Raw genomic sequence first — 23651 nt, 5'->3', positions numbered from 1 at the left:
TCTCACACTAATGGACTCTAGTGCAGTTGTATCAGATTTACTAGAGCAGGCTTCTTCAATGAGTAGCGCGTAGCTACTGGTAGCTCTCCAGCTACTAATAAGTACTAAATCAGAAGCCTTTTATTGGTTGAATTAATACATGTACACCGAAATCAAAAAGTATGTATTTGAGACAGAAATGTGTGTATTTTCAGAATTCTGATGGTTTGGGAGAAGTATTACTAATAATAACTTGGTGCAGGGGTATTGCAGCTATGGCTGTTAATATATTATCCATATAGGGACATTCCACTTTGAAAAAGCATTTTTTACATTACTGCTGGGAGCCGTGGGTGATGCACTCATATTGCTGGTAATATTGCACATGGTGACCCTAATGTAAACGTGTCTGACATAGTCAGTAGTAAAAGTCTAATAATAGTAGTAGCTCAGATGATTTCTAGTAAACATAAGTAGCTCATACCGCAGAAAAGTTTGGAGACCCCTGAGCCACACCGCTGAGTGGAAGACTCAAAGCCATGCGTCCCTGTCTCAATGCCCTTGCAACACCATTGGCCACTGCACCTGCTGCACTATGAGGATACCAATATTTTCATTCTAATTGATTCGAGTGCTTAAACCCCCTAAAGCTCTTAAAGTCGTTATCTTAAACAGAAGTGAAATTAGTAGACATTTGAAGGATGGCGGGGCTTTGAGAAAATAGGATGTGAAGTAAAAAAAAAAAAATTAAAAGTAGAAGAGCTTCATGTTAATAAAAAGGATCAAAACTGGAACAAAGGAAGGATTTGTCTTTGCCTAGTTTCCCATGAAACGTTTTGGGGTGATCCATCAAGTAGGGGCCAAGAAACATTGGGGGGAGGTGGGGTCAAAAAACATGTTTTCCTCATGCAATTCCCATCTGGATTTTGAATATGACTACAACCCGAACCACTGGACAGAATTACACCAAATTTGGCAGAAAGCTATCTTTTGGTCTAGAAAGGTCCCGTTTTGTGATTTGGTGTAAATCTGTTCAGTAGTTTTGGAGATATTAAAGGAAAAACAAATATGGATATCTAGGGACGCAGATCCACTTATGGGGAAGCTGCAAATCCAGGGGAAAAGCAAGGCCTTGATTGACTGGCTGTAACCAGACAGGACAGTTGCAGCCGCCATTTTTTTTTCTTGCATCAGGGCAGGGAGAGGAAAAAACACTAAATAAATGACATAAGTGGTCAGGATACAAGTATCCTGACCCCTAGGAGAGATGGAGAGGTCCCTGAAAGACCGCTGTGGGACAAATTGCCCACATTGGCTTTTTTTTGCCAATCGCGGATGCACCATGGCACGCAGCCCGAGCCCCCATGTGAACTCGTGAAGGAGCGGCAGTTCCAAGAACAATGAAAAAAAAAAAACTACTCACATACAAAAACCTGCTGCGCATGGCCGAAGGCATGGGGTTGGATGCATGCCGGAGGGTTGTTTGATGGCTCTCACTTGCAGAAAGTGAAGTATTTGCTCTGACTTGGCGGAGCTGTTATGTCCCATGGGTGGGCACCCTAGGACATAGCAGGAGCCGATTCTGTGGAGTGGCGGTCCCCCGGGCTATCACTGGAACCACGAGGGGGGTTGTGCTGCCCCTCTCCAAAGAACAATAGGCCCAGGAAGGTTGTGGTCTCTGGGGCTGCGGGGGTGCTGCATGCTCCCCCCATCGACATTATAAATAAGCCCCAGGGAGGTGGGGGTCCCTGGAGCATCAAAAAACCTGGGGCTGCGGGGTAGGCATGCCCCTGCATTGGATTCCATCAAAGCCCTGGGGAGGTGGCAGTTCACAGGGCAGCAGGGGGGCTGCGTGGCTCCCCCGCATTCATTATAAATAAGCCCCGGGAGGTGACTTTCACCGGGCATCAAAATGCCCGAGGTGGGGGGACCCTGTGCTCCCCCCCTTTATTTCAAAAGGACCCCGGGACCCGGCTCACCCGGGGGTTTCATATGAACAAGCGTGGAAGCCCGTGCTTGCTTTTTAAAAAAAACAATTGCTGTGAATTTGCAACATCTTTGTGAATTTGCAACACATTTCTTTAAAAAAAAGCTTTTTTTGCCCAGGTGCGGGGTCCCTTTGAGGCCCCAACACCAGAGCTAAGGGGTCAGGGTGTACCAACCCGGCCCCTTCTCTTTTTTCTCACTTTTTTTCCGAGTCCCAAGATTGCTAGCTTAAAGTGTTGGCAATCAACAACACAACGCGTATGGGGAATGCTGTGAACAGGCTAATCAGGCCCGTTCAGCTAGTCATCAGATCACGAACATGGTGATCCAATTATCGGCATAGGGTGTGGTAGTTGTGGCCGTGTGCTCAATAAAGGGTGGGGGTGTTCCCTTTACAGAATAGGTGGTCTCACCCTTAAAAAAAAAATCACTGAAAAAAACCCAAAGGTTAAAGCAATGTTATAGTTAGGTGAATTTGTCAGTGACAACATTAACATTTATTGAAGTTCACCAGGTACAGTTAGCAGTGCTAACTATAACTTGCGCCCCGCCATGCACTGCTTATGACCTCACAAATATCACGTTTTATGACATAATTTATGACATCACTGATAGCATCTCAAATTATATCATTGACTCTGCAGGATTCCAGCATTTGTTGCTGATTTTTCTTTCTTTTTTGGCTGGAGGGGGGTCTCTCTGGGTCCCCTCATGAGGCCTAGGGGTCAGAGTATCCCTACCCTGCTCCCCCTATTATTAATATTAATATTATTTAATCCAATGCCTGCATAAATAATTCTAAATCTTCACAGCACACTATTTATTTGGTGAAGGCAAGTCCCTAATATTTGTTTTGTGTATTTGTATAGCATGCAACTTACCCGAGAGGGTGACCTGGCACTGAAGCCGAAGATGCATGGGCTGAGCCAGGGTCGGGGGCTATGTGAAAAGCCAGGTCTTCAGTATTTTGCAGGATTCAAGAACAGAGGAAGAGACTCTATTGCGCAGAGGCAGGTGGTTCCAGGCCTTAGGAGCAAAACAGGAGAAATCACACCCGCTGGATCTGGTTCTGCATATGGGGGGAGTATGTGCGAGCAGGAGTCTGGCTGAGCAGAGGTGTCTGGTAGGTTTGTGGAAGTTTATGCGGTTGTTACGGTATGTGAAGCCAATGTTCTATTTGGCTTTGTATATGTGTGTGTGAACAATTTGTTGAGTGACTGTGAACTGGGGGGGCCAGTAGAGCTATTCAAGGAGTGAGGTGATGTGAGTGCAGAGTGGGAGGTTGAGAATGAGCCTGGCCACTGATTTTCTATAGTGTGATTAAGCGCTGATTTGAGCATAGAATGTGTTTGCCATAGTCCATCTTTCTGATGATGAAGGCTTGGTTGACAGTTCTGTAAGTATTGGTGAGGAGCCATTTAAGAGCTCATTGAGAAACATGAGTGTGTGGAAGCGTGATGGAGACTGCAGTCTATTGGCTCGTCATGGTGAGTTTAGTGGCCTAGGCATTAACGATGTAACTGACATATGGTGCTGGTAAACCAAAGTAGCAATATTATGGAAGAAGGTGCTTGGTGCCACTGACCAGGTCTTTAGGTAACTTCAGGATTTCTCCATTCTCGTCTGATTAGTGGTAAGGAGTAGTATTCAAAAGTATAGCAAATGGGTGATCAATAGGGGTGTACAACATAAGCATAATTTCCTTTAGGGAAATTACATGAAATTTTAGAAAAATTCTACATAATTTCGTGAAATGGAAATCTGGATATATTTTAGTGAGAAATGTATCATCACATCCATTTTGAATGCAAAGCCAAATTGTGTGCCAAAAAAACTGCACAGAACCACAAGCATTCCGAACAACAGCTCATGTTCTGGTCGTTCACATTGTTCCTGTGCTCAAGCAATTCATCACACATGCACTGGAAATATTGGCATATTCTGGTTATTTAGCAGATCACTCATAACCTGAAAGGAGATGAGAAGTTGTTCACCTGAACTCAGGAAATTAAACTGAATGTATGACAAAGGAAGCAGCCCTTGCCTGCACAATGAGACCCTTCCCACTGTCCACTGTTATAAATCATGTGAAAGAGAGGTTCTACATAGGGGAAAACTGGATTCCAGATGATAACGAGGCGTATAGGGTTTTGTGTTCTTATAATTACCTTGTAGGACGTGACGCTGTTAGGGGGGCATTGACATGGGTAGTCGGAATGGAACATAACACAACAGAATGGGTTTTGTACACTAGCAATAAAACGATTCAAACTAAAAAAACGTGTAAACTCGACTGAATGGATATTTGGTTAAGTCACTGATGTAATCATGTTTGCACTCACTCGACTATGCACTCAAATCGTTGTCTAACTTAAACTGGAGAGTGTGCATCGTTTTAGATGACAAAAAAGGCATGGACAAGGAGTAATTGAGAAAATGATATATGGAAACAAAATATGTGTCGGAAAACTAAACATATGAATTTACACAAAAAGGCAGTATGAGAAATAAAGAACGATTCAAAGTAAAAGAAAACTGTATGTTGAAAACGGCCCGTGCTTCCTAAAATTGGAGTCTGAAATGGTTAACTCTTCCTCACCTCTCGGAATTACTCTATGTGTTTCCCTTATAGTATTTTCATTCATTTGCATTGGCAACCGATGCTTCTTCCGTGGGATGAAAGAAGCACAGATAACTAGATGATGATTAGAGTTATATTACTAAACCTTCATCAGTCTATTCGCTGATGTTACTGGCAAGACCCGATGCTCAGATTCACTATTTTTCTTGTTCGTGTGAATGACAATGACTCAGTATTTCAGTAAATGTAAAATAAAAAAGCACAAAAAGCTTCTTTGAAAAGACCTAGACGCTTTTTCTGTTTAATGAGAAATACTCGACTACACAAGCTTGTACTTTTCCGTATTTTTTCATTTGTGCTTCGTTTCTGACTCATCGCCTGGTGTGGGTGGCATGCTCTGAAGTGGCCTTCAATGGATATATTAATAGCGTATTCGGTTTCCAGCGCCAAATGAGCTCTCAACTTCAATTCGTGAACAATTGTAAATAAACATTTAGCCAGACATAGATTTTTAGAGGCAGTAGCATTTTATTATAGGATAGACAACAGTACTGCTGATATATTCTTTCAAATTAATTTGGAATACCAAATGCTGACCATTAGGGCAAGTGTTGCCTGCATTCCACCCGCTGATGTGGGTCGGTGGGGCAGCGAGTGACTGCCTGTGTCTCACCTGACGGTTATGGGTGACACTTTTTGGTGTTTTTTAATTTTTCTTCCGCTGTGTCTGCACCAGTGACATGCAGTCCCCCTACATTCACGGTGCGAGCTCTTGAATGATACATTGAAAAGCCAAGCAGGAGTAAATTCACCACTTTTTTTGTTGCGCATCAAAGGAACTCAATGTCCGTGCAGTCCACATGTCACAATTTCTGCTCTTCTTAGCTACTGCACTTGTCTCGTTACATCATTTCTATGCCACTAGTGTTTTAGTTGTCTCTGTGTGATGTCAGCCCAACCAGCCCCTCACTTGCTTCCCAAAGCTTCTTAGCAATGCCAGCATCATGGGCGTGAGGACGGAGTTTTCTGGGCTGACAGTCTGAAAAATATCCACCATTATGAGCAAGCACCTCATCGGACACAGCACAGTGTATCACAGTCTGAGCCCCCGCTTCACACGAAATAAAGAACATGGACACAAACACGTACATCACAATGCGGAAAAGCACGGAGAATTGTGATGTCCAGTCTCCAACTACATAACCTAAATAAAAGAAAACAAGAGATATTAAAACTCCCGCTGAACAGTATAAACATCAGTGCATATGTAAGATCGATTTACTTAATGTTAACTGGCTTGCTGAATTAGGTTTGTACATCACAGTAAGACTCAAAGCACCACTTTATGAAGAACAGGCCCAGAAGAACTAGCATTGGTGGCCAGAATGGTGGTGGGCGTCAAGCTATCAGGGCCCCCTCTTGCATCTGCAAAGGGTCTTTTTTTCTACGAATGAAAAAAACTGACAGAAAAATAAACTAAGCATGGGAACACCATGACATATCTGACACATCTATTTGTTCGAGTAGCTTGAGAACAATTAGGAAGTGAAGTTTCAACAGAATTAAATATGGCACAAGGTGGGAGGTGACTTGCACTAATATGTTAAATAATGGCAGTCATATAACCTTATGAAATGCCAGGACATTAAGTTGTATGCATAGTATGTAAATTATGTTGTTGAGTAGATGGTGGAGGCCTCTAACTCAGAGACAAAGTCTCTCATTTTGAATTCGTCTCCTGTGACGTGTTCAGATAGACAGATAACCCCTCTCGTGTGGTCAGACAGAATTGTCCTTGTTGAATATACATGACTTTAAGGACAGCCCACTGAACCAATGTTAAGGCTTAAAGAATGTCAACAGCAAATAGTTGAAAAGTGGTGACCAAAAGCCCTGTCTCTGTACTGTGTGCGTATGTTGTACTATGTATTACGGTATTACTAACATGAGGTCTCCAACAAACAGATATTGTTCTCTATAGAAAGACAAGGTACATTCCTGAAGCAATAAGGAAGAGGAGAGGTTTAAATCTTTGTGACAGTATTCATGAGGTATGGACTAAACGAATTAAAAGCTTGATTATGTGTTTTCTCTTTCTTAGTCTGAACATTTACCGAATCAAGAATTGGGAGATGTGAACATTTAGTTCCCACCCTGACCTTTTAAGCTTTCTTGGGTGGCAGGAAGTAGGGCCAAGTCATACGGCTTCCAACATGATGGAAGCACCTATTAACTCAAAGGCGACAGGTAAAGAAAGCCACTGGAGCTCCCTGAGTGCCAGATTGATCTGTGAAAAACTGCCCCCACTATTGATCAATTTATTTTAAAACATTTCTTTAAATGGATAACTGAATTGATTCTAGGTGCTTATGAGAGAGGCATCCGAGACGTTTCTGGTGATACACCGGGGTATCCAACCTTTTCTGTACTGACAGCTACTTCTGATTGGTGAAAATCATTGTGAGCTACTGTTGGCTAAAAAACTCATGCATTGTTACCACCCCTACCCCACGCCCAGCGTCATTGACTTTAAGCCTAATATCCAAAGAAGCAGATGCTATGGTTTCTTTTTGGACTGCTTGGAGCTTGAGAGCAGTCGAGAGGAGGAGCGCCTTTTTTGATTTGTAGGTATGTTGGTGATAAGCCTTTAAAGAATTTCAAGGTGAGGAAGCGTATTGTAAGGTTACTTTGCTTTTAACCTTCGGCAGGTGATGGATCTGCCATGCTGTATGATGTTTTGGGATGATAAAGAGTACTACAGCATTTTGGGCTTTCTGGAGTCTGATTTGGTTGGACAATCAACCAATGTAGAGGAATTTGCAGTAGTCAAAATGGAAGTTGAATCGGCCTTTACTATAAAGGAGTGGTGCTTTGAGACATTAATTACTGTTCCAATTTGGAGTTTAGGTTGAGGTCGGTGTCACAGAATGTGCCAAGGACTCTGACGTTTGGTTGGAACACCGTCTTCCCATGAACGCAGTAGAACAACATGTAATCAATTATCTTTATGTCACAGAGTCCTCATTTGAACAAAATATTTGTTTTGGAGCCATTACATTTTAGACTATTTTTATTGCATCAAGGTTTTGGGTTGCCCTCCATCAAAATAATACACTACTGAGCACTCTTGGAAATCTAATTTCAGAATTAGGAGTGGCTCTCAATCTAGCACCTCTCTATTACCTTATACCTTGCCAGAAAACTGGTTACTAATCTGAGAAACAAAGCAAAAACACCCTACATAGAGAACAGAAATAGGTTTTCACCAACAACCTCAGAATGCACAAAAAATAAATTAACAGTGGATAGGAAATGCAAGTCAAATGCTTCCATTATTCACAACGAAATCATGCACAAAACAAATGCACTAACAGAATCATAATAAGCACCTCAACTACTTTGCATGACAAATTGGGTCACCCATCTCAACACAGAAGGAATAGTTTCAGCTCCTGCATTTGAATCACATCTCAAATTCTACAAACCCTAAAGTGCCAAACCGTTCACAATGCCCCTGCGACTAGCTTTTTTACCCCCAAAAATCTATCAACATGTACAACAAACCAGCACAAAACTAAACTAGACACACAATATAATGTTGCCCACCATGCCAAATACCACAAAGGCTTCACTGATTAACACTGTGTAGAAACAACCCCCACTGTTTTAATTTACATCAAACGCCCCATTAGTTCACAAGAACAAGTCATGCAGATCCCTCACCAATATTTAGTTAGGACAGGCCTTCAGAGATCTTGTTCAACTCATGCAAATACCTGAACCAACAGGAGCTTGCTTTATCCTCTCGTGAGCAACTGTTGCTTAATGCAAAAACTTCACAAGAATGACTGCAGCTCTAGATAGAACTGTTTGATATGCCCACTTATTAGCCAATATTCAATTTGCTGCATTTAGCCATTTTCCACATGCAAAGAGTAAATGATTAACATCAAATTCAAACTTTCAGACCATATTTTATTGAACTGAAAGAATTTGCAGTGGTCCTTACAACCATACAGTAAAACCTTAAGATATAAATCAATATCAACAGGGTTGGGGGCCTATGGTAACTCAATCTGTTAGTAGCCTTCTACACAATTGACCGTACAGTCCTAACCTACTGGCTCCATTAAGCCAGCCTCAGTGGTTAAGCACTAGCCTGGATCAGAACTTTCCTTTTTGATTAACAGGTCCTTCATAGTGGCCATGTCTTTATCCCAGGCTTGGGTTAATTATGAATACCAAGACAGAAAAGTGCAAAAACAGAGATTACAGTGTTAAAAGCCCCATTCTATTTTGGTCTGCTAATATTTCTCCTCTCTGCCATGGGCTATGCCACCACCAGTCACATAGGCCAAGGACTTTAGGGATTTAATAGAGTGCAAGCTTATACTGTCCCCTCCTGTATTCTCGTCAAATAACACAATATTAACAGTGGTCATATGAGCCTACCCCTGCATGTGAGGGACCAAAGGGCATTTGCTGCGGAACCTACTGGCAAAACATTTCTCTAACCTTGGCCACTGAAGCCATGCATTATCTATTTTTTCCAGTTAACCTATCGCACTCAGATTTAGTGTGGTAACTATGTCCGCACATCATAGTTTTGTAGGGTGAGCTCAGAAGAGAACACAGCCGATTCTTGAACCTTGGTATGGCATTAAAGGCAAGATATTCTATTCTCTCAGTTCAGTCAGATATCACAAGTTTAACAATCTCTTTTGCTTCTCAAATGCAGCAATGGCAAACAGATTTTTTGTGTTAGCCAGCCAGATTAAATTACCCATTCAAATGTTTGTTCTTGTACTGGTTCCAACTGTTAAGATGGCACTATTTTTTTTTCCTCATTTATAAGATGGTACTGTACCTATATGCATTACACTGAGCAAAGGTGCCTCCCTGGCATATGCTTGATCTACTTATCACAGTCGAAGTCACTAGTCCAGAGATTGATGCAGTAGCAGGAAACAATACTACGTATGGGATTATGAATGGGAAACACACTTTTGGGACAACCCATATGTTTAGTCTCTCATTATCAAGCTACACGACACTTGGCAACAAATTATTCAGATGCATCAAAAGGGTAAAAGTTGTTAGATGTCAAATACATTTTTTCACGATGCAAGTGCAGCACAAACACATGTAAAATGTCACTGTCAACAACACTGTTATTACTGGTATCTTGAGTCTATGGTTTAGCACTATGATTTAACACTCAAGAATGACGGTATTATTAGTTAATTCACGTCTGCTGTACGGTTGATCTACGGCAAATGTATTGTTTTTTTTAACCAAGTACTGCCACCCATGGTGTTGTCTGTTTTCATTGGAAACCTACCAACTCATAACTGCTCTCAGATCTCCAACTCATTTGTCAAGGGGCACTGAACCAGTTGGGAATGTATTTAAATCAGTCTCTACATTACTCAGCTTTGCTTTAGCAACGCAGACGTGTTGCAGGGTCTGTGTTACATTAATGTGATATTTTCGAGTAATTAGATTAAAAGTCCTGCAAAGGAAGGCTCATAATAGTGCTACAATTCCTTCTCTGCCAAACACTGATTTGCTCAGATTCTCATGCTAGCTTACAAATATAATTTTGATACTAAAAAAATACTGAAAAGTATTTAACAAACCTGGATGAACTGCATATGCTGTTACACCCGTTCCTTCCATCTGTCTAGAGACTTCTTGAGTGAAGTATATGTTTGCAAGTTTGCTCCGGCAATAAGTGAAAATGGGCACAATGTTGTAGTTCAGGTCTTGGAAGTCCAGCTTTTGATACTTATAAACATCAGAGGTGATGGTTATAATGCGGCTTGGTGTTGAGCTTTTAAGAAGACCCATAAGGAGGTGTGTGAGCAGAAATGGACCCAGGTGGTTAACTCCGAAACACATGCTGAAGCCATCATCTGTCCAGTGAAGGAGAGCAGGTACACCTAGAAGGAAGAAAATACATATTACATTGGAGATACTCATGTAGATAATGACAAAACTATAATTGTAATCAGCATAATGCCGTCGGTTAAGGGTTTAGACGTTGATGCCTACCAAATGGACTGAAAACCTACCTCGATGGTGGGTTTCTTGATTAACAATATTGTCAAAGATATAGTTGTGCTAATGTATAATAGACCCTTCAGGAATGGAATTCGTTTCGTGTTGCAATAAGGTAATGACCACAATCAAATTAGTCTAATAAAAATACAGGGAAAATGGAGATTGTTCACATATTTTGAATGCAAAAACACAGACATGTGTCAGTACTTCTGGGTACAGGTCAGTTGCTAGAAATATCAACCTGCAGAAATAAATTGTGATACGGCCAAACGCAGCACAGAGTTATTTGATTTTACAGGAATACATCTTAGGAAAATAAAATTAAACAACAGTCATAATGAAAGGGGGTAAAGAACACTTGGTGATGTACATTTCAGCACTAATTGTAAAGATGAAAAAGCAAGGACAATGAAAGTTGGCACAGGACAAAATTCTGAAAGATGAAGGACCAGATAAATAACCCACAATAGTCCTGAAAGATCCAGTTCTGTAAATTCTCCCCAACAGACTTGGTAGATGAGTGACATAGTGCCTGATTATGACCTTGGCGGATGGGATACTCCATCACAAACATGATGGATATCCCATCTGTGAAATGTAGGCATAACTTTGATGTCTGAGATGTCTGAGATGTCTACAGGGATGTTTGCTGCCTGTATAACACGCCTCATCAATGTAGCCTAGTACATGAATCTGCAGTCTGTGGTCAGTGCCTGCAACATATCTTGCAATTCTCGTGTCAGATTGCTTTTCGAGGTGCATGCCTATGTCACCTATCCAACAGAAGGATAACTATGCTGTCTGATGTGCACATCTGTAGGATGTTTTATCGCAGGGTCGGTGTTCCAGTGTGAGCTGCACACACACTATGGGGGTCATTATGACCCCGGTGGTCGGCGTTAATATGGAGGAAAGTACTGCCAACAGGCTGGCGGTACTTTCCTCCATATTATGACATTGGCGGTAATGTACCACACCGACTCCCACAGCGGTAACGACCTCCGTGCTGGAGACTTCAATCTCCAGCCCAGCGGCCGTCACTTGCCACCCTGCGGGATTATGACCCCACCTACCACCATGGTTTTCTTGGCATCCTTACCGACATGAAAACCATGGCGGTAGGCACTATCAGTGACAGGGAATCCCTTCCCTGAGGCTGATAGGGGTCTTCCCCACCCTCTTCCCCAGGTTTCCCCCCAACCTCCCTTCCTCTCCAAACCCCCCCTCATACACACCCCTCCCTTCACACATGCACACAAGCATACACACACCCATTCCAACATTCATCCACGCTTGCATACATCCATTCACAAGAAACACACATCCACACACACATACATACACGCATTCACACAACTCAACATACACAAACACAACCCCCCATATATTCACACACATACAACACGCAACCCCCCCCACACACACACACACAACACCCCCACCCCCTTCGGAGCACCTACTTACCCTGATTCAGGGGGTCCTCTGGCAGGAGATGGGGACAAGGCGCTGCTGCCAGCAGCAGTGTCTGCCAGCAGAACACAGCCAGGCCGTATTATTCTCATAATATGGCCGGTGGCGATCTACTGGCTTGGCACTGCTGCTGGCAGCAGCACCACCTTACCGCAATCCACCGGCATGGCCACAGTCGGATTTCCGCCATCCTTCTGGTGGAAATCCGGCTGTGGTCATGATTGAGCGGATGGCTGGTAGCCGCGGTGACGGTCTTTTGGTGGCCGTCACCGGGGTGGAAGGCGGTATATTCCGCCAAGGTCTTAATGAGGGCCTATATCTTTAACCATAGCAATGTTTGATACCAAATGTCTCCGTAATCTGGGAGAGTCACACACTTGTAGCATCTGTATAATATAAAGGGCAGCTCCTGTCTTTAATATGAATGCAGCCCATCTAGTAATTTGAGAGGCAGGTTAATATGAAGCACATCTGTAAATACTAATCTAGAAATCTTAGAGAGAACTAACATATGTGAGCTGTCCAAGGCAGATTGATGTTCTTGCTAGTATCACCTGTACAATATGAGCAGCAGGTATGCTGTCTCCCGTTATGCACACAGATTACATCTCCTTAACAGGAGGAACAGTACTGCTATTTGAGGTGCACACCTGTTACAACTTTTCAACCAGAGTATGCTCTTTACTAGACATGTAATATCTCTGTGTAATCAAAGATCTGGCCCCAATAATAAACAGACCTGTAGCATCTGTATAGCGCAAGGGATATCTCGTATATCAAACAGACATTTAGCATCTTTAGTATCTGAGATCCTGCTCTTCCTTTCTGAAACACTAAAGTAAGATATGTAGAAGTTGGAGGCCTGCTCTACTGTTCCAGAACTGGCACTCTGAATAGCTGTGCTGCCTCAGGAGTCTGTTAAAGGTAGTGTTTGAAAACTAGTATGAACCTTGAACACCCAAATTTACTGTGGTCTGGAAATGCCTGAAATATTTCCCAGTTAACTTAACACATATTTTCTTCCGGTACCTGTAGTTACCTGACAAATACAGTATTTGCAGCTAATGAAAATATTGTGAGCAGCAAAGGGCCAAAAACATATTTACTCTTGAGTAATGGTGAAAAATAGTTTTCCTAATAAATTATAACAAACAAAATGGTAACCTATCTGACAACCCAAGCAACATAGTGGATCGTGATTGACAGCATTATCAAAAAATGAAAAAAGCCCATTCACAGACAGGCGGCCAGGGGTGTTTTAACACTATGGCACTTGCAAAGATACTCCCAATGCTATTGCAAGGTATGTAACAGGAAACTGAATAGCAATCTCACCAAAAGAAGGTCATGTTGTAAGGCTGCTTTAGCTAGCATACGAGCACATTATTTTAGCCTTTTTTAGCTTAGCCCTGCAGCTTGTGCCCTTTTATCTAGATACATGTTGTTTTATTCATTTTATTATTTGAGCAAGGGCTCCGTTTAGTGGAGATGCTTTTATTTTATTATTATTATTTTATTATTCTATCAGTTGTTCCTCCACGAAGAACTATGTTATTCTTTTCTTGCATGAGATTCACTCTGTGCTTTCGCCAAGGCTGACTATGATAAGCTTATTCGTTATTGCCGGTACAAAGAGTTCATCATGTCCCTAACTTTTATACACAGAAATATACATGTTGTCAAGTCAGGGCAGTTTATTATTACATCTGATGTTTTATTATAAAACACCTCAGTGCCCTCTTTACATTAAAGGGGATTTCCAGCCAGTTGCTATTGTGAGCTGCATGCCAACACTGGAATTTCTGCCAAGATCTGACACCTCCTCTGTCTATATGTAGGAGGATTCTCAGTAGACCTGCAGACCTCTTCTTTGCCTAGAACCACAGGTATGGGGGATGGATTCCTTCTGGGGGGCTGATGAGCAGATTAGGGCTTACACTGCTGTGCTCCTGTATAGAATATTAGTAGTGCAGGCAGGGATTCTAGAACCATTATTGTGACAGTATGGTGGGACTTTTCCTACGTTTGAATTTGCTTGTCACTGCTTTACTTCTATTATGTTTTATCATCCTCATAATCACAATACATGCCTTTTTACATAGAATGAAGATGATTCAATACAATTTATTGAACCTAGCCCTGCTTCTGTTTGTCCTTGGCCTGTATGAGACATGTGTGACTGAGAGAAAACAGTCTTGTTACCATAAAGAGAGTCTCTCCATGACAGTCTAAAGGAAGAACTGAAATGGAGTACTACACCAGAAATAATTCACTCAGTGTAAGTTCCAATCACATCTTTACGAAATAACTGTTCAATATGGACTCCATGTTGCCCGTCTTGGGCCTCATTTAGGAAACCTGCAGTTTCATATTGGTATTAGGTCTGCATCACTACTGTTCCTGAAGCAGATTAAATCCCTGCTATCCATACATCACTGTCACTAGTTACTACTGTGGGCACTGGAGAACGCCTAAATTGCTACATACCAAATTACACCTCATTAGCACGTCCCCCCGGGTGGATGGGTTGGGGGTGGTGGTAAACCTCATTTCATGTGCAAACTGTCCTGAGGTAAGGCACAACACAGCATCAAGTGAGTTCTAGGGCAGAATTACAGTTTTTAAAGATCTACCATAAAATTCAAAATGTGCATTACAGAAATCCTAAAGTGCAAATATAGAGAGTCATTGTCCAATAGGCTCTCAGTAACAGGGCAATACAGTAAGATAGTCAAAATCAAGAAATAGTCTAAGCCCCAATGAGCAGTAAAATCAATAGGAAATATAAGTCAGTGAGAAACAGCATCCGTAGTACATCTGAAAGGTCTCTGGCTCACCCCCAAATGTGAGAGTTTATCAGGGAAATTTACTTAAAGAACATAACTAAAGCTGCAAATTCATCAAGGTATGAACAAATAAATGACTATCTGATCACAAAGTTATTAAACATCTTATTGCCTTGCCATCTAAGCACTATCCCACTACATGAATATTGATTCAGGCTCCCTATGCTAAAGTTATCTGGAGACTGCAGAACAAATTAGTTACAAAACAACACTAACGTAGTACAGTGAGCTAGGAGAATAAATCTTGAGCAATTGCAACATTATTGAGCCCATGTTGCAAATGTTTTCTTCAAGAACAGCGACAACAACGTCAAAGGAAATAAACAAATACAACTTCGCTTTATTGTGTGCTACAGTAATAATAAACAGTGAATGTGCACAGCGAGAAATCCATTTAGAAGAAGATGGTGTTAACTTATAACTGAGGACTAGTTACATAAGCCAAGAAAAAGCACCAGAATAGAAAGAACTGAAAGTGATGAACATCCTCAACATATCAGCCTTAAATGGAACACTAGTCTGATAAATATTTAACTTTTACAAGAGTCCATAACTGTAATTAAAAATTAGATGCAAACTAAACAACACTATAACAACTATGAAGCAGTAATTGCCACAGAAAGAAGGAACAATAGGAAATTGATTTGGCATACTCTGAAACTACCAACTTCTGAACTTAAAGACAAAATAACAGACATCTGAAAACCTGTTGGAAAAAGAATATGTTAGCAACTGTCTGATGTAGACAAGAAAAAGCTTGGGGAGAACTATATGAAGAAATTAATTCAAATGATTCATGTAAAATTTGGTCTTCACTTGGTCTTGCTATGGGAAATTATAAAAATGTAATTACTTTATGAGTAATTCCTCTGCTTTCAGTGTGGTCAATAAGGAAGCAGGAGTATCAAGACTCTCCCAATCAGAAGTTTTGACACTACAAATGTTGACAAAGTATCACGGTCTCCAGGCCCAAACTGGCAGTATTTAAGACTGCCTGGAGTGCTAGTTCAGCCCTCGCATATCCAAGTATTTCCTTAATTGGTCCAAAACCCTTATAGAGGGAGGATTCTGTGATGCAAACTATTTATAAAAGATGATAGAAATCACACCATAACACTTATTTTATTTCTTTATGGGATTCTGATGGAAAACATTTTGCGAAGTATTTGCTAACTAAACTATTACAATAGGATACCAAAACACACACAATCAATTCTTTCAAAAGACGATTTAGAGCATACATCTCCGCCTCCGAAAATGTTATGGTTTTGTCCATTTTGGCAAGTAAAGCAATCAAAAACAAGAATAATAAACCTTTTGGTTTTTACACTGAGTACCCAATCACTTTTGATCAGGAATAGACTTTGACATACATTTTACACATAGATTATGAACAGCACTCTATCACACTTCTTCATGAAGTTCCACAAAGGCACCTGGGTCCAAGCAAAACTATCTGGTGATAGTGGTCTGATAACAAAAAATCTTAACTGTAAATGGTTTAAAACAAAGTTGTATTTTAGCACCCTCATTTTTTTCTTTATATGTAGCCAAATCCTCAGAAAATGTTTTCACATTTTGACGGCCTAAATTTGGACAAGAAAAGACCAATCACCTTGCATAGCAGGCAACTTAATTATTCTATCACTGACACAAATCGGTTTACAAAGACAGCTAAGCTGTCTAAATGACTATACTATAAAAATATAAATGGATTAACAGTCAACTTTGCCAAAACAGACATTATGTCATCCGGATGTTGGAATGTGAAATTGAATTAGACATTAGGGAAACTGTTAATGAAAAAGTTTCTAATTATCCATATCTTTCAGTAGTCATTGATGCTAAATTACATTGGTAAAACCACATCTTGAAGGTGGATACTAAAATCATGGAGATTGCAAATGCTCATAAAAGCATTTCTAGGAGCTATAGAGAAAGTGTAATTGGACCTACCATTAGCACAGCCAGCGCCAGATATGTTCCTCTGTTATTATATGGCTCTTCAGCCTTCAAAATAAAGGATATCTTCAGGCTAGAAAAACTATTTGTAAGAAACATTCATTATTTAATACAATTTAGAACCTCAAGTCCTCATTGTTCGAGTCTAAATTGGATCTTATTTCTCTCACTGATACTAAAAACATTTCACTAATTGATTTATTTTGACTGTATTACAGGAATTGATAATATATTCACAAACTGATTTACAAAGAAGCTCCAGTCACCATTTCTACATTACAGTTGCAACTAATGGTACACATAAAATTATTAAGAATTACAGATTATCATCAATGGAATGATTATAATGCAAGCCCTAAGTAAACAATTCAATAAAAAGTGCAGTCTATTTGAGTAATCTACTTCGATCATCACCCTATAGAAACTCAACTTACATGCCAAATAATTACACCATGAAAAGACATGCATATTTAGATTCTAACCTCGAGACAAAAAAGAAGAAAGCCTTTTTAAGAATGGGATTATTCTAATAGTCTGATTCTCCAGATTAAAGTGAATGAAGTTGGCTAGAGATCATAGAAAATGATATTAACAATTAAAAACGTCAGCACTGGAATGGCCCTTTCGTATTTGATAATCACCCCTTTCTTGCAGCCTAAAGTTTATTTACTACTGAGTTACGAATGGGATGTTGTGCTCACAGATTAAATATTTAGGAAAGTGGCAATGCAGACTGTGATCACGTCTCAAGGGCCTTTCGAAAAGGGTGTTGAATGGGAAATCTGGCCACATCAAAATGCAATGCAATCTATTAAACACAATACCTACTTAAAAAACAATATATATATAGCTGTGGTCTTTGATTTATTTAAATTGTGGAAGAAAGCGAACAATGTATTTGCACAAAATCTAACCCCAGGTCAAAGGTCAGCATTAATATCCCTAAACAAAGCATCTTCCTTTGTCATTAAACCAGCAGACAAGGGGGGTAATGTTGTGTTAAGGGATGCATTGAAATATCAAAAAGAAGCCAAGAAACAATTGTTAGACTCAAATTGCTATGAGATATCCACTGTTTCAGCGTATTGGCAATCTATAAGCAGGTTCCATGATTTTTTGTCTGACAGTGTTAGCAGAGGTCTGCTTTCTGAGGACGAGTACAGGTTTTTACTGGTACGGAAACCATTGGCACCCTGCTTTTATCTGTTACCTAAGATACACAAGGATATCTGTAACCCTCCAGGCCGACCAATAGTTTCAGCAAGAGGTAGCCTTTTAGAGAATGCTTCTATTTACTTAGATAATTTCTTAAGTCCGTATGTATTTAATTTGAGTTCTTATTGCAGAGATACTACAGATTTTTTGACAAAAATACAGGGCATCCCGTGGCAAACTCAATACATTATGGTGACTATAGATGTTGTATCGTTGTATACGTGCATTCCACATGAGAAGGGAATTCAGGCGTGCAGACATTTTTTCAGAGACAAACCTATTAGACTCTTGGAACATTCTGAGTTACTTCTGAGTATTTTAAGGTTGTGTTTGGAAAATAATTTCTTTATATTTGAGGATCAGTGGTTTAAAAAAACAACCGGGACTGCAATGGGGAGTTGCTTAGCTCCGAGTTATGCTTGTCTGTTTATGGGGTGGTGGGAAACACAATGGGTGATGGTGGATGAGAATTTGAAATAGTTCCAGCATATTATTTTCTGGACACGATATATTGATGATATATTCATGATCTGGGATGGTTCTGAATCACTGTTATATGAATTTGTGAATTCTTCACCAAATAACAACTTGAATTTACAATTTTCATATAAAATTCACAGACAGATCATGGAATTTTTAGATGTAGAGGTTAGTGTGGAAGAAGGCACTTTACACACTAGATTGTTCAGGAAAACCACAGCGGGAAACAGTATCCTACACGCCGCAAGTCACCATCCACCCAGTGTGAAATGGGGCATTCCCTATGGGGAATTGCTAAGAGCAAAGAGGAACTGCAGTACACAACAAAGCTTTGACAGGGAACAAGAAACAATGATACAGAGGTTCAGAGCCAGGGGATATCCGTATAAAATTATCAAGAACGCCTGCCGTAAGGCAGGAGAAGTCCAAAGGGATAAGCTATTAGTTCCAAAATAGAAGGATACTGACCTTAACTGAGATTTGTGACAACCTTTAATGCATACTCATTGGAAGTTAAAAAGATTTTTATGAAATATTGGCATTTAATTAAGGCTGATAAAGTGATTGGTCAGTTAGTCAGCCCTCTACCGATGATAACATATAAGAAAAGTAGCTCTTTGAGAGATATCTTGGTACATTGTTATGCAAGGAGAAAGAAGGGAACCTTTTTAGATACACAACTAGGTTTCTACAAATGTTCCAAATGTAAAGCATGCAGATATAGCACCAGTTGTAAACAGTATACATTACCCACGGGCAAAAAAGAGAAGATTAAGAAATTTATCAATTGTACTTCAGATTTTGCTATTTATGTTATTGAGTGCCCATGTGGGCTGCAATATGTTGGAAGCACAATTTTTCCCTTCAAAAAAACGCATTTTAGAACATTGGAGAGCAATAGTGAATAAGGACACCACGTACCCAGTAGTGCGCCACTGCAACCTAGCACATGATGGAAAACTGGATAAGATGCAATTTTTTGGTATTGACAGGGTAGTGGGTACCCCAAGGAGGGGTGACAGAGAGAAACAATTGAGGAAGTTAGAATCGGAATACATTATTCGATTAAACTGTCGTTTCCCCTGGGGATTGAATAAGGATGAAGAACTTCATGTTCATATTGGATAGCCAGATATTGTTAAGAATTGGGTCAGGGTTTCAGAGTTTTGTATTTTTCATTATTATTTTGTAATTTTGTTAGTAAAGTCATGTGGTTACCCCACCAGTTCGAAAACAATGTTGAAGATATTGACACATTGTTTATTAGGTTAACTTTGAAGGTTGGATGAAAAATTGTGAATACTAGAGATGATTTGGGTACTTGGGTAATTAATATTTCAAAATGAAAATAGACGTAGAATGCACACTGTAATATATAAAAAATAAAAAAAATAAAAAAATAGATTTTTTCTATGTCTATGCAATGGATCAGTGATTATTTAAAGAGTAGAATGGGTCACATGGCTTGAATACTTGGAGGGCCAAGGAGGAAGACCGTGATGGTTGAAACGCGTCACCCTAAATCTTTGATTTCTGAGTTTCATGGATTGATATGGAATTTTGGATATAAATAAAGGACAGTAATCTGCATGGAGTGCCATCGTTCGAATTTTATGTGCAGCATATATTGAATGGGTCCTGTGCCCATTGTCTGAGCACCCACCTCGATAGGTGAGCACAGGAAGAACAGCAGGACTTCTTTTATATATATATTTTGCCATTTAATATTAAACATGAATAGGCACAGGTTTGATAGAATCAGATAAAAAACCCTTTAAGTGTACAGAATGGCCCGTTGTATGGGCCCCTTTCCAGATAGTGTGGTACACCTACTGTTATTTTCCTAGGTTAGAGGGGACCTAAGATGCAGAGGAGTCATGCCAGCAGATTGCCAGCATGGTTGTGTGGCCTAGAATTGGGGGTTAAATGGCACTGTGTCTAAACTGGGGAGGTGTATAAGGAGGGGTGCTTCGGTCAAGGGCAGGGAGATTCTAGTCAACTATAGGACAACAGACCAACTGAGTAATGTAGGGTACGGGGCTTAATCTATAGGTTGATTACTGGGTGTGGATTGATGGGCCATGGGGTATTTATTGGGTTAGGGGGAGTGTAGGTTCTTGGCTGGGATGGTCATTGCTTCCAAAAGCTCATCCCATGCTGGTGCTATTGGACGGCGTCAGAGCCCTTGGGCCTCCCATGGTGTAAGGTCCTGGCCTCTGCCCATTTGACGAAGACAGCACTACATTTTATACTGCTAGGGGGAGTTTGGCTCCTCCAGTGCAATGTGATGGTGTGTGTGGCTATGAAAAAAGCTAAGTCTAAGACACTAGAAATCACCTTTAATTTCTTTGGGCGTCTATATAGACCAAGAACCCCTGCCGTTTAAGCAGACAAATCTGGTAGCTTAGTGACATTGGCCTTCCGCTGGAGAATTGGAGTGCAGGCAGGGGTCAGGGGCATCCATAAGGATTCTACATTGATTGGCTGGAGACAGACATGCTTTGTGGAGGATATACAATGGTATCAACTGGAACTCAGCATTATCGGATACCTAGTGAGAATATTCCATGGCCCTGGAACCATTCCCTGGCTGAGGGAGTACAGCCTAGTTCAGCCTCCCACACCTAACTAACAGACACAAGAAATACCCTTGAATGGGCCACCAGGGCTCTATATATGAGGTGATGAGGCGGCAGCCAGAGCCAATGGTGTGTAATATGTTGTGAACTGATTGGTGGCCAATTCATCTCTGCTGTCATTCCAAGGGCAGACAAACCATACGCACCTGGCAATATGTGTGGAACTGTCCCCCTGGCAGGGCCATCTGCTCCATCAAGTCCACAAAAGGGAGAAGTGCTCACAAAACAAGTCAAGTAGGGTTCTCATTACTGTTTGACCCAAGTCGCAGAGCTTGCCCTCTGTGAAGTGGCCCCTGCTGACCAGGAAACCCAAAAAGGACAAGTCCGGAGTATAAGGTGAAAGTTCCTGAGAAACAGCAGCCTCTGTTGAGAGTCCCTTGGGTGACCTACAACAGTCTAGAAGACAGGATGGGAGACTTGACTCCTGTGGCCAAAGTTCTTAGTAGCTTTTCCTGCATGAATGGGGAAAGAAGATAACTAGTATTGTCGAAGCTGTGCACCGCTATCCAACAGGCTAACCACTGTAGCTGTGCTGCCCGGTTATAGTACTCAAAGTGCAGAGCTGTAAGACCTCGAGCATCTCAGTGGATGTGTAGTTTGGTTAGGGTCACCCTCTGGCACATCGAGTGCCAGGTGAGTTTACCTAGTAGTCTGTCCGGATAGTTAAAGAAAATATGAGGCAAACTTAAAGGGAGATTCATGAATAAGTATAGCAGCCAGGGAAGCATCACCATCTTTGAGACAGCTATGCGTCCTAACAGGGACATGGGATAATATGCCAGAAGGTGATCTCACAGGTGCCAGACTGCATCGGGGAACTCTAGAGACAGTAGGAATAGGAATAATTTGTGCCATCTGACTCAGAGGCTCGATAGTTCCATGAACATTGAAAGGAGGTTAGATATCAGAGCGGTATCAGCCTCCAAATCCCTGATATAGAATAGAACATAATCCACATAATGGCATAGAGTCTGTCTGGCAGTGGAATGCTCCAGTCAGTGCTTGACTTCCGCGCTTTTACTGCTCAGGGCTCCATCATGAGTGCAAAGAGAAGGAGAGAGGGAAAGAACTCCTGCTGTGTGCCTCTTTCAACCGAGATAGGCATTGAGAGGAAGTCTTCTAGGTGGATGAAGACAATAGAAGCAGTGTAAAGTAGTCTGATCATAGATATGCAGCGAGCTTTAAAGTAAAGTCTGGTAAGGACCTCAAAGGCATAGGTCCAGTTCAAGGAGTTAAACGCTTTCTCTAGGTCCAACACCGAGGCTGCTGCCTGAGGCCACGGGTGCCTTACAACTTCCATGACCCGGAAAAAGCAGTTTCCTGAAGGAGGTATTATGGCCTGGCACAAAACCATTCTGGTCCTGATGGATCAGGTGAGGAAGAACTTGTTAGATTAGGGTTGCTAGTAATTTACTTAAGATGTTATAACTCAAGGTCAGAATTGCTTTTGGGTGGTAGGATCACCAGTAAGTACTCAGGGGACTTGTTAGGTTTAAGTAGTGTGACTAGTAAAGCCTCCTGAAGGGTGTGGGGAAGAGCTCCTGGCCAGCCATGGCACCAGAAAGGCCAGGAAGGTTTTATAAAACTCCACTGGGAAGCAGTCTATTCCAAGGACAGCTAGATAACTTTGTAATCACCTCACTGAAATCTTGAACAGTATAGCCTCTTCTTCCTCTGAGGTCAGCCTAGGAAAGTAGGTTGAGCTTAATAAGTCCTTAAGAGTCTTGAGTGAAGTGTCAGATTGCCACCTATAGAGGTCTCCATAGAAACCCTGGAAAGCCTTATGGCTGGCCTGCTGGGAATAAAACATCTCCCAGTCACGCCCTCAAAAAGGACATGACCTGCAGTTGGCAGGACTCCCTAGTTGTGAGCCACACAAGAAGGTGTCAATATCTGTTGGCTTCTGAATGGGTGCGGCCACAAATAGTTTGTAGTTTAGGTAGTGCAGCTGCTCTAATAATGTTGTCTCTGCTTCCCGTAGATGTGGGAGTTCTTGGCTGTCACTGCCGTGTGCTTGAACTCTTTGGTCTCCACCTCTGCAGCAATTAAGTCTTGCAATATGACCGGACACTCACCTATAGTTCTGTGAATGCAGCTGCCACGTATGACCACTTTGACAACCTCCTCTTTTGTAATTCATGAGAAGGTGGACCCTTCGTTATGGTCAAAGTATTCCCTAAGCTGGTCTGTGAGGATATTCCGGAAAGTAAGATACTCCAGCATCGTAGGCTGAAGTTGCCAGGTAGGTATTGGATGAGGTTGCCAGCCCCACATGAGGGACAGTAGCAAGGAATTATGGTTGGAGATTGTCGTGCCAAGGTACAACGTCTCAAGCCCTGCGGGGCAGAAAGGAATGGAACAAACTCTCCTGTGAAGGCATACATAAAGGTCAGGGACTGTAGAGTACAATGAATTGTGTCTAACTCCTGA

At 41.3% G+C, this 23651-nt stretch overlaps 1 protein-coding gene across 1 annotated transcript in view; it reads right to left on the bottom strand.

Annotated features, from left to right (window-relative positions):
• Nucleotides 1-5054: 5054 nt before the first annotated feature.
• LOC138266196 (retinol dehydrogenase 12-like) overlaps nt 5055-23651 on the bottom strand; it is a 51891-nt gene continuing 33294 nt past the window's right edge. Inside the window, exons 3-4 of the mRNA XM_069214682.1 lie at nt 10186-10488; nt 5055-5750 (exon numbers count right to left, since the gene is read on the bottom strand). Coding sequence (XP_069070783.1) covers nt 5476-5750; nt 10186-10488 — 578 coding nt within the window. The 3' untranslated portion in view covers nt 5055-5475. The remainder of the gene's footprint in view (nt 5751-10185; nt 10489-23651) is intronic.

The sequence above is a fragment of the Pleurodeles waltl genome, chromosome 11 (assembly GCF_031143425.1).
Source record: "Pleurodeles waltl isolate 20211129_DDA chromosome 11, aPleWal1.hap1.20221129, whole genome shotgun sequence".
NCBI classification, from domain to species: domain Eukaryota; kingdom Metazoa; phylum Chordata; class Amphibia; order Caudata; family Salamandridae; genus Pleurodeles; species Pleurodeles waltl.
The sequence above is the reverse complement of the archived record's forward strand: the minus strand, read 5'-3'. Positions and strand labels throughout refer to the sequence as shown.